Source organism: Acipenser ruthenus, chromosome 30, assembly GCF_902713425.1.
Source record: "Acipenser ruthenus chromosome 30, fAciRut3.2 maternal haplotype, whole genome shotgun sequence".
NCBI lineage: Eukaryota > Metazoa > Chordata > Actinopteri > Acipenseriformes > Acipenseridae > Acipenser > Acipenser ruthenus.
This window is the reverse complement of record NC_081218.1, coordinates 1,930,915-1,942,981: the sequence shown is the minus strand read 5'-3', so window position 1 is coordinate 1,942,981 and position 12,067 is coordinate 1,930,915. Positions and strand designations below refer to the sequence as shown.

At 42.6% G+C, this 12,067-nt stretch overlaps 1 protein-coding gene across 2 annotated transcripts in view; it reads right to left on the bottom strand.

Annotated features, from left to right (window-relative positions):
- Positions 1 to 3,074: 3,074 nt before the first annotated feature.
- The window catches only part of LOC117435238 (spectrin beta chain, non-erythrocytic 4-like), a 47,471-nt gene continuing 38,478 nt past the window's right edge, over positions 3,075 to 12,067 (bottom strand). Inside the window, exons 27-36 of one of the 2 annotated variants that reach the window (XM_059004870.1) lie at positions 11,623 to 11,652; positions 10,894 to 11,032; positions 10,054 to 10,138; positions 9,719 to 9,915; positions 8,591 to 9,309; positions 7,805 to 7,877; positions 6,881 to 7,155; positions 5,894 to 6,061; positions 5,525 to 5,567; positions 3,075 to 5,315 (exon numbers count right to left, since the gene is read on the bottom strand). In XM_059004870.1, coding sequence (XP_058860853.1) covers positions 5,157 to 5,315; positions 5,525 to 5,567; positions 5,894 to 6,061; positions 6,881 to 7,155; positions 7,805 to 7,877; positions 8,591 to 9,309; positions 9,719 to 9,915; positions 10,054 to 10,138; positions 10,894 to 11,032; positions 11,623 to 11,652 — 1,888 coding nt within the window. In that variant the 3' untranslated portion in view covers positions 3,075 to 5,156. The remainder of the gene's footprint in view (positions 5,316 to 5,524; positions 5,568 to 5,893; positions 6,062 to 6,880; positions 7,156 to 7,804; positions 7,878 to 8,590; positions 9,310 to 9,718; positions 9,916 to 10,053; positions 10,139 to 10,893; positions 11,033 to 11,622; positions 11,653 to 12,067) is intronic. The other variant, XM_034058248.3, reaches the window with a different exon arrangement.

Sequence of the window (12,067 nt, the reverse complement as noted above, 5' to 3'; positions counted from 1 at the left end):
GGGGGGGAACCACCATGCTTTACTTTATACAAAACACACGAATATTCAGAAGCTGGCGTCATCGTTGGTGTTTTGCACTCGGTGGGTCGAGAAGGGAAAATGTAGAAAACTACACCTAGTCCCACTGCTGCGCCACCTAGTGGTCAGGCCGCTCAGTAGCATCCATTTCTTTAGCTGCAATATCATCGGCCAATTTAGAATGCCCAATTATTTCCCCCCCAATAGAATATCCAATCCCATAACCAAGCCAGATTCCTCTTCTACACCCAGGAACTCTATAGAGTGCTGGTCAGTGAGCTACCAGCTTGTGCAGGACAAAGGATTAGGGTTGTCTGTCAGAGGTCACTTGGGTCCGCTGTAGAAACAGCACCCTCTGGAATCCCCAGCGAAGACCAGCAACTTCTGACAGCCAGGACGTGAACCTGCGCTCCCCTGATTGTGTGACTCACCCTGCACACAACGCGGCTGCGCCTTTACCAGGGAAGACCCTCGGGGACCCCCGCACGTGTCGTCTTTAGTACTTATGGTCAACGTGGGTTGTTGAAGAGGCCATTCAAATTGATGAAAGGAAAAATAATCCACATGCTCTTTTTGACATATCACAACTCTTATTTATCAATTCACAGAGATAACTGTACAGGGCAAGTTCTGATTGCAGGTTTGTATTATTTTATACATTGTTTGTCATTCAATCTTATTATTCCAATTACTTACATGTTTAACCCCACCCAGATAATTGTAGTGATTGTATAGTTGGGTGATCAAACAGTGTTTTTGTTTGTTAAAAAAAAAAAAAAAAAACATGCACAGCTGTTTAATTTGTAGGGAGTACATACTACAGCATGCAACTTCAATATATATTTATATTTTTTTGGGTGGGCATTTATTTATTTATTTATTTATTTTACAAATAAACATTTTGTTAAAATCGCAATTTTTCTTTTTTTTTATGTTCATAGGAAAAAAAACAAAACAAAACAAAAAAAAGAATCGTTTACAGAAAATATTTTAAGCAATTACATTTTATACAGGTAATCAAGCTTTTGCGCTTTGCGAGAAATCAGCAGGTTGTAATTGGGCGTTGTGCAAGAGCAGAGATTCGTTAAAATAACCAGATAGGGGAAAAAACGTTTTTAAATGTCTCAACCAAAATTCAAATCACTACCAAAAAATAAGATTTACAATAGGGACAAACTAATCAATAGTTGGGCTATGGGCCAAATAGATATACAGCACATTATAATAGCTAAAGTATACGAGGGTGCAAATTAAATCTGCAAGCTCTGTTCTAGCAAGCAAAACAGAACAGTAATATTTTACCCCATTAAAGAAAAAAAAAAACCATACCGTTTGTGTCGATATTTAGGTTGCCCTGACATCTGGAGGCAGAAATCAGAATTACAACTTACCACCTGGCATGGCGTCAACGAAACAAACACTTGAGGTGAGTGTTGCTCTTCATTCGAATTTTAACTGCTAACTAGATTGTTAATTGAGACTGGGTTTGTTGGCTGGAATGCCAGTTTAATCATAATAATAAAATGTCTTTGGGTATTCGATTAAGAAAAATGAATGTATTATTGCCTATAGCGCTAATCAATCAGACCAGAGCCTAAATGCAAAAGTCTTGTGCTAACATTCAGCAAGCTCTTCTGGAAAACTTGATTGAATAGCGGCATAGCGTGAAAATAATGCACATAAACTACTGCTGAATATTCTTGCGGTGTATGTCTAATACATATTGTTACAGAGCCTCGGTCACATTTGGACCCTGCTACAGCGTTACCGAGCCGTCGTCAGCACTGTGCAATGGATTGCGCTTCTAGTGCCAATAAATTGCATATATATATTATTCAATAGCGTCTTCCTTATCATTTCAATACAACTGAAGTATTAATACTGCATAACAGAATACTGTGTAAAAAATATACTTTTTACCAACATCATAAACAAAGGAAGCTATATTATTATTATTATTATTATTATTATTATTATTATTATTATTATTATTATTTATTTATTTTTTTCAAACCTAATGCAATAAAAAGACCAACCCTTATTATGGATGTATCATTTTCTTTAAGGTGCAATTTGTGGAGGATGTTTTTCAGTATTCTTAGTTGGCTGTGTTTTGTATTGTGGTCTGTTATCTACAGACTAAGTAAAGGGGCTGGTGGCACACATTACATTAATTAAAAGGACACAAGCGCTACGTTACAGTTTCAACAGAAGCTCAACTTTGCATGACTTCCTCCTATGTTACTAACCCATTAAGTGCCATTGTCCTGTTTTGAGGATGGGCTACTTTGTAATTTTTTGGAGCGTTTTTAACTGGCGCTCTTACCTGTTATTTAAATTTTCTCTTGAACTATACTGTTATGATAACTTACTCTAATTTTGTTAACCGCAAAATTGAAGTCTACGTGTACCTGTTAATTCTGCAAATATAGCCCTTCAGATGCTTTTATGACGCCTCAATATAAAATAAGGAGAAACTGAAGCCTGAAACTGATACATATCTTGGCGCTTCCCTCCCCACAGTGATGATAAAGCTCAGTTTTCTATGTGTTGAGCTTCATAAATTTCCCTGCTCTGATTACAGACACGTCTAACTTGACTCCTCAAAGTAGGACGCAGCAGTTTGTAGCTGAAATGAAGGATTACATAATTTTTTTATGTGAAGAAAAATAGATTTTTGCAAAGAAAAATTAATTTGGTACTTAATGGGTTAAGAAGAATCCTTTAAACATAATAACTGAAACCCCACTATTTTAATAATCAGCTATAACCTCATTTTTTTTTTTTTAACTTAAATGACCGTATCTCAGTCTGTTCCTGGCCACCAATAACTCTTCAAACCTTTTCACTGAAGACATCGCAAAGCTGATTACTCCAAAAAGCAGAAAACAGCGTACGCAGTACACTGTAAGCATACCTGCAGTAATATCTTAACACACCGACTGTATATCCTCAATATATAGCATTACATTCTTACCATTCTAAATATTAGCTGTGCTGTATAATATGGAAGGAGAGAAATTGTCTGGTAATTGTTAGATTGTAACGCACACCTGTGAATTCCATGCACATGTGCACCATTTATTTCCCCCATCTTAATCTGTGTAATAAAATGTTTGTACAAAATGATCCGGCGCATAACACATCAATACTGTAACGATTCATAAAGAAAATATCCTTTGCGCGTTGTATACTGAAAATTACAGTATTCTCTTAGAACTGCAGTATGCATTTCACAAACTGTTTGTAGATCAGTACGGCTTTGCCATATTATATGTGCAGTGTATTTGTACCACTTGTTACCACGTTACTGGTGTATACTGCGCATCTTTGCAATACCTGTACAGCAGAATGTTTGTGATAGCAGTTTGGTTCTACTAGAGCAGCAATATACTTAGTGACCAGCAAGTTTGCATACTATGTGTCTATAAAAAAAAAATAAAAAAAACACAAAGCAAATCATTCCTTAGCAAATGAAAATAGATGCATTTCCAGTAAAAGTAAGTCGATGGCTTAGAAGTGGTGTCCTGATATGAGTTCCTTATGCATAGAGAATTAGGATCTCTCTATTTTTTTTGAAGACTCTCTCTCTTTTACAAAGAATACAGGCACCGGCCAACTCTAGACAGCGATGCTCTGAACTCCACGAGTCGCAGGCAGTAGCTGGTTTTAAATTGCAGTCTAGTGCCTTATTTGACACTTCCATTACTTCTTTTCATTTAGTTTTTTTTTTAATAAATTTAGAACGCCCAATTATTTTTTTCCCCCTCTCACCGCAGCAATTGCCCACCCAGCTCAGGAGAAGTGAAGGTTCCGTGGGCATCCTCCGATCCCACGACTGAGCCAGCGCCAATGCGGTGCTCCCTTCGGACTCCCCAGGGAAGACCGGCTCCCCTCTGGCTGTATGACTCACCCTGCACACCCCGTGGCTGTGCTTTTACCAGGGGAGACACTCCGGGACCCCCCCACCCCCCCACCCCCGACACTTTTGTTCTATGCTAATTTGAAATCAGATTGTTTTCTCCAGTTCAGAATTGTTTTTCTGTGCTGTTCCGCTGAGAAAACGGTGCACTGATTCTTCTGTGCTCACTACTCATCTGATGGAAAGCTTGGCCATTTAGCATTTACCAGCAGAGGTTAAATTACCTCGTTACAGACAACTATAGGAAAAGAAAATTATTGATGAAACCAGGATTGCATCTCAGTGCTGGAAAAACTACACGTGGAATCACTCCTAATGGCTCAGAACGTCAAGGAAACAGGAAGATGAATTTCGAAGCTGTTCTCTCTTTAAAGAGGGTTTTTTTTGTGGCAAACATTTTGAGGCTAGTTCCACCCTGCATTACGCCATACAGAGACTTTAGAACAAGCAGCCTTTGTGAGAGCTATGCAGGCAATCTCATGTAAAACTACAATCGGCATGTGTTTTACTACAAATCCCACAGTTCCAAGCGTGTCATCCGTGTGCGTCTCTGTTGTCATTTCAGTGCTCCCATGCATTTGATCAAAACTAAGAGATTGCTGGATGCCTAAAAGTGTGAAGGTAGTTAGTGGTCTTAGTTGTAGTTCTCAAAGCACCTGGCTCAATACCTCACAATTTTGATTGACCAGTTCTTGAAGTTGGCAGGGTTTACACGGAATAAACATTTAAAGTGTAGGCAGTTGAATTTATTATGCATTAATAAATCAAATTGTGCAGAAGAGCCAGAAACGCTATGTCCGTCCCCCCCCCCCCCAAAAAAAAGATAATAAAAAATGACAGCTGTCAGTAAATAAACATATCATTTAAACTCAACCTATTCTGCTTGCATTTAAGTACGCGTTCAAATCGGCACGGTTTGCGTTTATTTGTTTTTTTGTAACGTACCCGTAACCTGTCACGGCAGAGCTCATGCATCTTTGACATGTGTTTTACGCAAATGATTTCATACAGACGTTTAGCTACAGAAGTTTGGAGCGTCATTGTCTAGGAGTTGGTGCCGTGGCTTGTCCTAGGCTCTTTACTGCTCCCCCGCGAGAGAGACGGGGAGAGAGAGAGAGGAACACACACACACACACGTGCGTGCATGCGTGCGCAGGGGGTAGACTTGGTGCGGGACCGTCCCGTGAGAAGGGGAACCCCTCGTCTTCCTCCCCGCTCATTTCTTCTTGGACGAAACGCTGAGGCGCCGCTCCTCCGCGGTCTTCCGCGATTCATCCGTCGAAGAGGTAGTAGGCTGGGTCTGGGCCCATTTCGCGATCTCCTCGTGCTCCGAGATGGCGGTCGTTATCGTCTTGACCCAGTTCTTAAGATCCATCTGTTGCAACAAAAACATGTTTTTTTTATCATTTGGGACCTCTTAGCTGTTTGATAACCCCCCTCCAAAACCCCCAGTTCAATACAGCATTCCCGCTGCCTGCGGACAATGAATCGGAGCCCTTACATAGTACAGTACAGCACATGGCTCTTGCGTTATTGGATTGTGAAATATCACGCTGCTGATAAAGTCCATGAATGGGTGCTCACCTCGTCTCTCGTGTGGAAAAGAAACTCGCTTCCTTCTACTGTCCTAGAGAAAAAAAAACAATAAGATATACCTATATTAAAACTATATATATATATATATATATATATATATATATATATATATATATATATATATATAACATGCAGGAGCGCCAATGCCAGTGCAACACTCCCTCCAGAATCCCCAACCAAGACTGGCCACTTCGCACAGCCAGGACATGAATCTGCGCTCCCCTGACTATGACTCCCCCTGCGCATCACACGGCCGTGCTTCTACCAGGTGAGCCACTCTATTAACCTTCACTGCTATTTAGCACACTTTGATTTTGCAGGTAACCCCAGGTTTGGCAACAGCTCCTGCCTCCTTACTTGAGTTTGAAGACGTTCTTCTTCTTCTTGTACCCATTGGCCACATCGCAGATGCAGTTGTTCAGGCTGATGATTGGCTCGCCATTGAAGGTGGCCGTGGTGTTCTTGGCATCTTTATAGAAGCCCATCTCCCCGTTTGTCACAATGCAGTACAGGTTTACCCAAGACCTATGAGGTAAGGAAGAGGACATGACGTACAGCCTAGCATGCTCCATCTGCTTCACAGCATAGTAGACTCAAGAAGCCTGCAACAGAGCCATTCAGAATGGTGGCAAGCATTATAAAAGGGATGGATTAGAAATGGATTTAAATAGCATTTGCATCTATATATACTGTGAAACTCCATCCAATCCCTGAGTGTCCAACCGTGTTGGTTAGAAGAGCCGGTCTAACGACCAGGAAGTTCTTAAAGAGCCAAAAAAATAAATATGTATGTTGGAATGGGGGGGGGGGGGGGGGGGACATATGTTTTGTTTGCTAAAACTAAACAGCCGCCTGAATAGTAGAAAAGACATTTATAAAAAAAGTTCGATATAAAGAGATCAGCTTCATTGGATTTGTGATCTCGTAAGCACAACACCGATTTATCAGCATTTTGACAGTACTTCTACAAAAGACGAAAAAAAAAATCAAATACTGCATCAAAGGGGCCACGTTCCTGAGCTAAGTGAGCTATCAGAGCCCTGTCCTAAAGTGTTTACTAATTTGACCTCCTCATTTTTACAGGGAAGGACATAAGACCTATTACAGAGCAGTTTCACCCACTCCAGGCTTTACTACGAACTTGATTAGCCACAGTGTGTCTAGGCAACAAGCTCAGGTGTGTCTTTATTAAACTCAAAGTAAAACCAGGAATGGGTCAAGTCTTATTTCCATCCATGCTTTTACCTATTAACCCCCGAGTGGACCAGAAATGGCCATCCTTGCCACATCCTGTTTGTTGACAGTTGTTTATCACAGTCTGGGAGTTCAGGCTTTGCGGCCTACCTGTTTGAGGATTTCTTTTCGATCTCCACGTCATGCTTGCGGAACATGCAGCCTTCCTGCTTGGCTGTGTGAGAAGGGGGAGCCGGTGGGGCAGAGCAGGTGCTCTGGGCCGGGGCTGAGCGCGAGCGCCGGGTCTCTCCAGGAGGGGCGCTGGGGTCTTTGGGCCGGGGTCTCCTACGAGGTTTGGGTCGGTCCCTGGCTCGCGGACGGTCCGGTCTGGGAGTACGCTCAGGCAGCCCGTTGTGGAGGCGAGGTCCAGGGTCCCTCTCTCGGACCTAGGCCCAAAAAAAAAAAAAAAAAACAAAAAAAACACATACTTGGGTTAAATTTGGACACGTGCAATTGGGATGTGAGTGTTGGTGTTTGCTGTAATATTTCAATTAACCTGCATGGAAATTCAGTTTCTACAGCTGCTACCAGCATTCACTATGAAGTGTAGTTCGTATTATAGATCAGATAGGACTTGCAGGTTCTGGATTAGCGGCATACACACACACACATTTATTTATTTTTATATATATATATATATATATATATATATATATATATATATATATATATATATAAACTTAAAATCTAGGGTTAACATATGACTCTAAGTTCACTGGGACAGTTAGTGTCAGTTCAGGCTTTAACTCATATTGCAACGCATTGTGGTACCTGTCTCAGGTACCTTTCACAGCAGGACTACACTTACCAGAATGCATTGGGATGTCAGTTAAAAAGCCTGAACTGTCCCATTGAACATGGAGCCATATGGTAACCCTATACAAAATTTCTCAATCGGAAGCTAAAACTTGCAAGAAATGGTTTACCTTTAGCCTCCACTGTATTTCCTTGGCCTGGGTTAAACAAGCTTACAAATGGAGCTGGGATCTTTCCTGATTGCTGTGTCTGACTTGCTTCCTAATACAGGCAACTCACCTGAGCGGCTACATGAGACTGCTCTCTCTCCTGCAGCTGTTCCACGATGTCGGCTAGAGTCGACCGCTTCTCCCTGCAATCGAATGAAAACGTCAAGCCTCTTACTGTATAAACATACCCAGATACCCGAAAACACAGCCTTCATCAGCATAGCTGCAGAACTGTAAGCTCAAGCTGTGAGAGTGAGTGTCCGAAGATTTGTACTGAAGAATCTGTATATTAGGTTTAACCAGAGGGAACGGGTTAAAATGTATGACATACATGCTGACTACCTACTGGCCTGTGTTTACAGCAGGACCTAGGTCTGGATTCTTTCAAGAGCTAGTAAATAGCTGTGCCCAATTCCATTCCAGTCAGGCAACCCGTTTTCTTAACATACTGTAAAACATGAAATGTTTGCTGGCAAGAAATATTCAGTAATTTCGCTTTTGTTGAAAAAAAAAGTGCAAATTATACATGCATAATTGCTCAATTTAGTTTATATTCTGTATATGTATAGTTTACATGCACAGGTATTTGTTGCTGGAAATATGTCCGTAGTGAGACATCCGTGAAGTGACGTTGTTGCAGATATTTCCTGTTTACAGTATTCCAGATTTTAAATGTGACGTGCGTACACCCATACCAAATCCCATCCCAGTTTGGACGACCGCTTATCTAGAAGTATTACAAATTCTAAGCGTGATGTACATACGTCACAAAAGGTGTCTAATTGGGATGAGATCTCTCCCGGCAAACAGCTTCGGTTCACAAAGAAAGTCAAGGAAGTCCACCGTGAAGACTCACCCTCCTGTCCGCTTCTCAGAGCGATCCTGTTCGCTGGACTCTTGTCTCTCCAGCTGCTTGCGTTCGTGCCTCTCCCTCCGCAGCTCCTCCTTCCTTGGCGGGGTGTCCTCCTCGCTAGACGACTGCCTCTCCAGCCTCCGGTCGCGCCTCCTCCTCTCCTGAGGTAGCTCGTCTCTCCTGGCCCGGATCTCCTGGTCGCTGGAGGTCTGTCTCTCCTGCCTCTTCTTCTCCGTCTGCAAATCCGATCGGCTTGCCTTTACGCCTGCGTGCTCCTGGGTCCCATTGACCAGCTCTTGAGCCCCCTCCCGGTGAGGGTTGGTCAGTCTCTGCTCTTGCCTTTCTCGTTCCAGTCTCTGGGCTTCCAAAGCGGGCTGGACGCAGTCTGCCAGGTGGTCGATCTTGGGCTGCAGATGCTCAGGTTTCAGCTCCTGATGGACATAGACTATCTTTGGTTCGTTTCGGGGGTTCAGGCTCCCGTATTTTGTCCCGTTCATCACCGGTGTGTAGGAGGACGCTGTGGTGGAGCCCAGCTTCTTGACGGAAGAGGAGGCGATTTCCGGATGCCTCTTGGTTTTGGGTTCGACCTGCTCGTAGATGGTCTGCCTCATGACCGAGGAGGGGGTCCAAGCCAGGCCAGCCTCCTGGGGGTCCACAAAGACCTTTCGCCCCAGCATCGGCGTCGGGGGCAGCTTACTTTGCTCGGCTTTTAACTTCTCCAGCTATGAAGAAAACAGTTTTAAAACCGATTTAATGGTACTATCATCCATCAAGGACGCATTGCAGTTTTCCCCCCATTCAAAGTTTTACTAGGAGCTTGATTAGCCAGAGTGTTAGGTAACAAGCTCAGGTGAGTCTTATTAGACTCCTAGTAAAACCAGGAAGTCAATGGGAGCCATATTTCCATTCCAACAAGAGTGTCCTATTCACTAATGAGTTGTCTTAAACACCAACCATTAAGAAATGTGTCGTTTACGTCTAGCTCTCATAGGGATGGGGCAATCAGATCTTCCTAACTAACATAATAAAAACCACCCCAATATATATATAAATTCCCAGAATTTCCTGGGGAAAGGTTTGTGGACCCCAGTTTGAGAAGCACTGGTCTGGACAGGCGGCCAGCCCTCGTACCGAGGTAAGCCTCCTCAGTGAACTGAACCTCTCCTCCCAGGTTGCAGCTGCTTTGCGGAAGGCCTCGTGCCGGCGGATGAGCTGCTCCACCTCGTCCACGCTGTTGCCCAGTTCCTGGCTCTTGATGAAGGGCTCCTGGGCGGTGAGCCAGGCGTCCGCCACCACTGCTTCCTGGGCAAACTGGTGCACCTCCAGCACTGCAAAGGAAAGAGGGGACAATCACACAGCTCCTGTTAGACCGAGGCAATCTCAAGAATATCATCGTGAAATAGGCCATTGTGAAATACAGATCATACAATCAGAGTTGGAAGCTAGTGTGTGAATGAAAGACTCACTGTGCTGTAGCCATTCCCAATGCTTGTCCCATTTCTCCGACAGTTCTTTCTGCTTTGCGATCACCTTCTCCAGTTTCTCCTTAATCTGGAAAAAAGAGAGAAGGGTATATTTCAAGACATTTGCACTGAAAGATATTTCCTTTGTTCCTTCCTTCCTTCCGTCTTTACTCGGCTTCATGCCGGTTGTATCACCCTGCTAGCTAAAGATGCACAGGTAGGCTCTGATCATAAGAACATAAGATCCATGATCATCCGGTTCCTAGTAGCTGACTGATCCCAGAACCACGTCCAGGTGGCTCTTGAAGGGCCCCAATAGATCAGAAGCAACATCATGACTTGTCAACCCAATCCTGGACACCCACCTCTGTACTTGAAAAGTGCCTCCTACCTTCTGTCCTGCATATGTCTCCATTTCCAAATGGGCAGCATTTGAGAAACGTTGCACTAGTTACTGCTGGTGATTGCAAAGAAATATCTTGGCTGGCTAATTTAGTAAGCAGCACAGTATCCCAGAGAAACATTGTATAGTAACATAAAAGGAAAACAGACCGTAAACTTTACCTGATCTCAGTGGTGGCAGTTCTAAATACCTGAAATACCGTTATGCTTCTTGCCAAGAAAATCGTGGAAAAGCGCCTTGTCTAAAATACTCGAGAGAGGTTTGAAAATCTTCAAGAACGCACGGCAGGCTTCTGATCTCAAAGGGATCTTTTTGATCAAAACATGAGATCAAAACAGAAGGAATGTTTATTTCCCGGGGCTCAACAGCCTTTTCCTCCAAACTTCTGGCATCAGTTCACTCATCCTGGTCTAATAACCCAACCCCCCCAAGCTCATTACCTCCTCTGTCGCTGGGTTCCTGGCTGCCAACAGCATCTTGCCCATCTCCACGCACTGCGCCATGTTCTTGTTGCGTGCTTCAATCTCATTCTTCAGCCCTTGGTGGTAATTCATCAGCACCTCGACCGACGACACGTCCCTAAAAGGGGAACGGTTTCAACATGAACACAGCAGCACCAGAAACGAATTGGTCTCAACAGCCATCACGTTACATAGATAAAAAACAAAGCCAAGCACAGCTATGGCCAAAAGTTTTGCATCACCCTGCAGAATTAACAATCCTCAATCTCAATCCTAAAATTCAATGCAAAACTTTTGGCCATAGCTGTAGATAACGGTTATGACTTAACATGTCTTCACCTGTGTAACTTAGAAATACATTCCAAATGATAATTACTTTAAGAGTCAAGGTTAGCTATACGTTTCATTTCTCTGGCATCCCTCCACTGTAAATAACACATGTATGTGAGAAATTGTTTTGCAAGTTTTTTTTTTTCTTCATGCAGAACAAAACAATAGTTACAAGATGTTTGGGGAGATCGAGCAATTGGATTGGCTAAGAGGGAAACAATGATTCCAGTAGTCCTCAATGGATTATGATGATCTTGCTGTCTGATTGGATAATGGACCAGAGACCCTCCCATTCCAAAATTATAAAACTATATCAATACAAAACTTTCAGCTAAGTGAAACTAAAACATGAAGAAGTAACGTCACCAAATTGCCTACCTTAGATAACTTATCCTCAGCAAAGCCCTGCTGGTAAAAGTTTGTATTTCCTTTTAATATATATATCTCATTAAACACTTTTTAAAAAGTCTAAAGCTCTAAAATGCAAATTGCGGTTATAATGACTTATACATGCAGTGCAAAATCGAGATGGAGAGCATTCCTATTGCAGGTCTCCTCCTACTCGGGATCACCTTTAAGAAGTATTAAATAGACCATTCAGTAATGAGAAAAGCTGTCCTTCCCTCACCTTTACAACCCAGTACCCATCAAAGGCAATGATGCAATAATATTTTAATACATTTTTTTTTTTTTATGAATAATATTTTCATTGTTAGTTTATAGTATGGCAGTGCGTCAGTAAAAAAAAAGTCGCTCCCAGGATGAGAGGAAAATCCGCTGACAATCGGTTTTTAAAACACTCGATGTGGAAGTTAATTGCGAT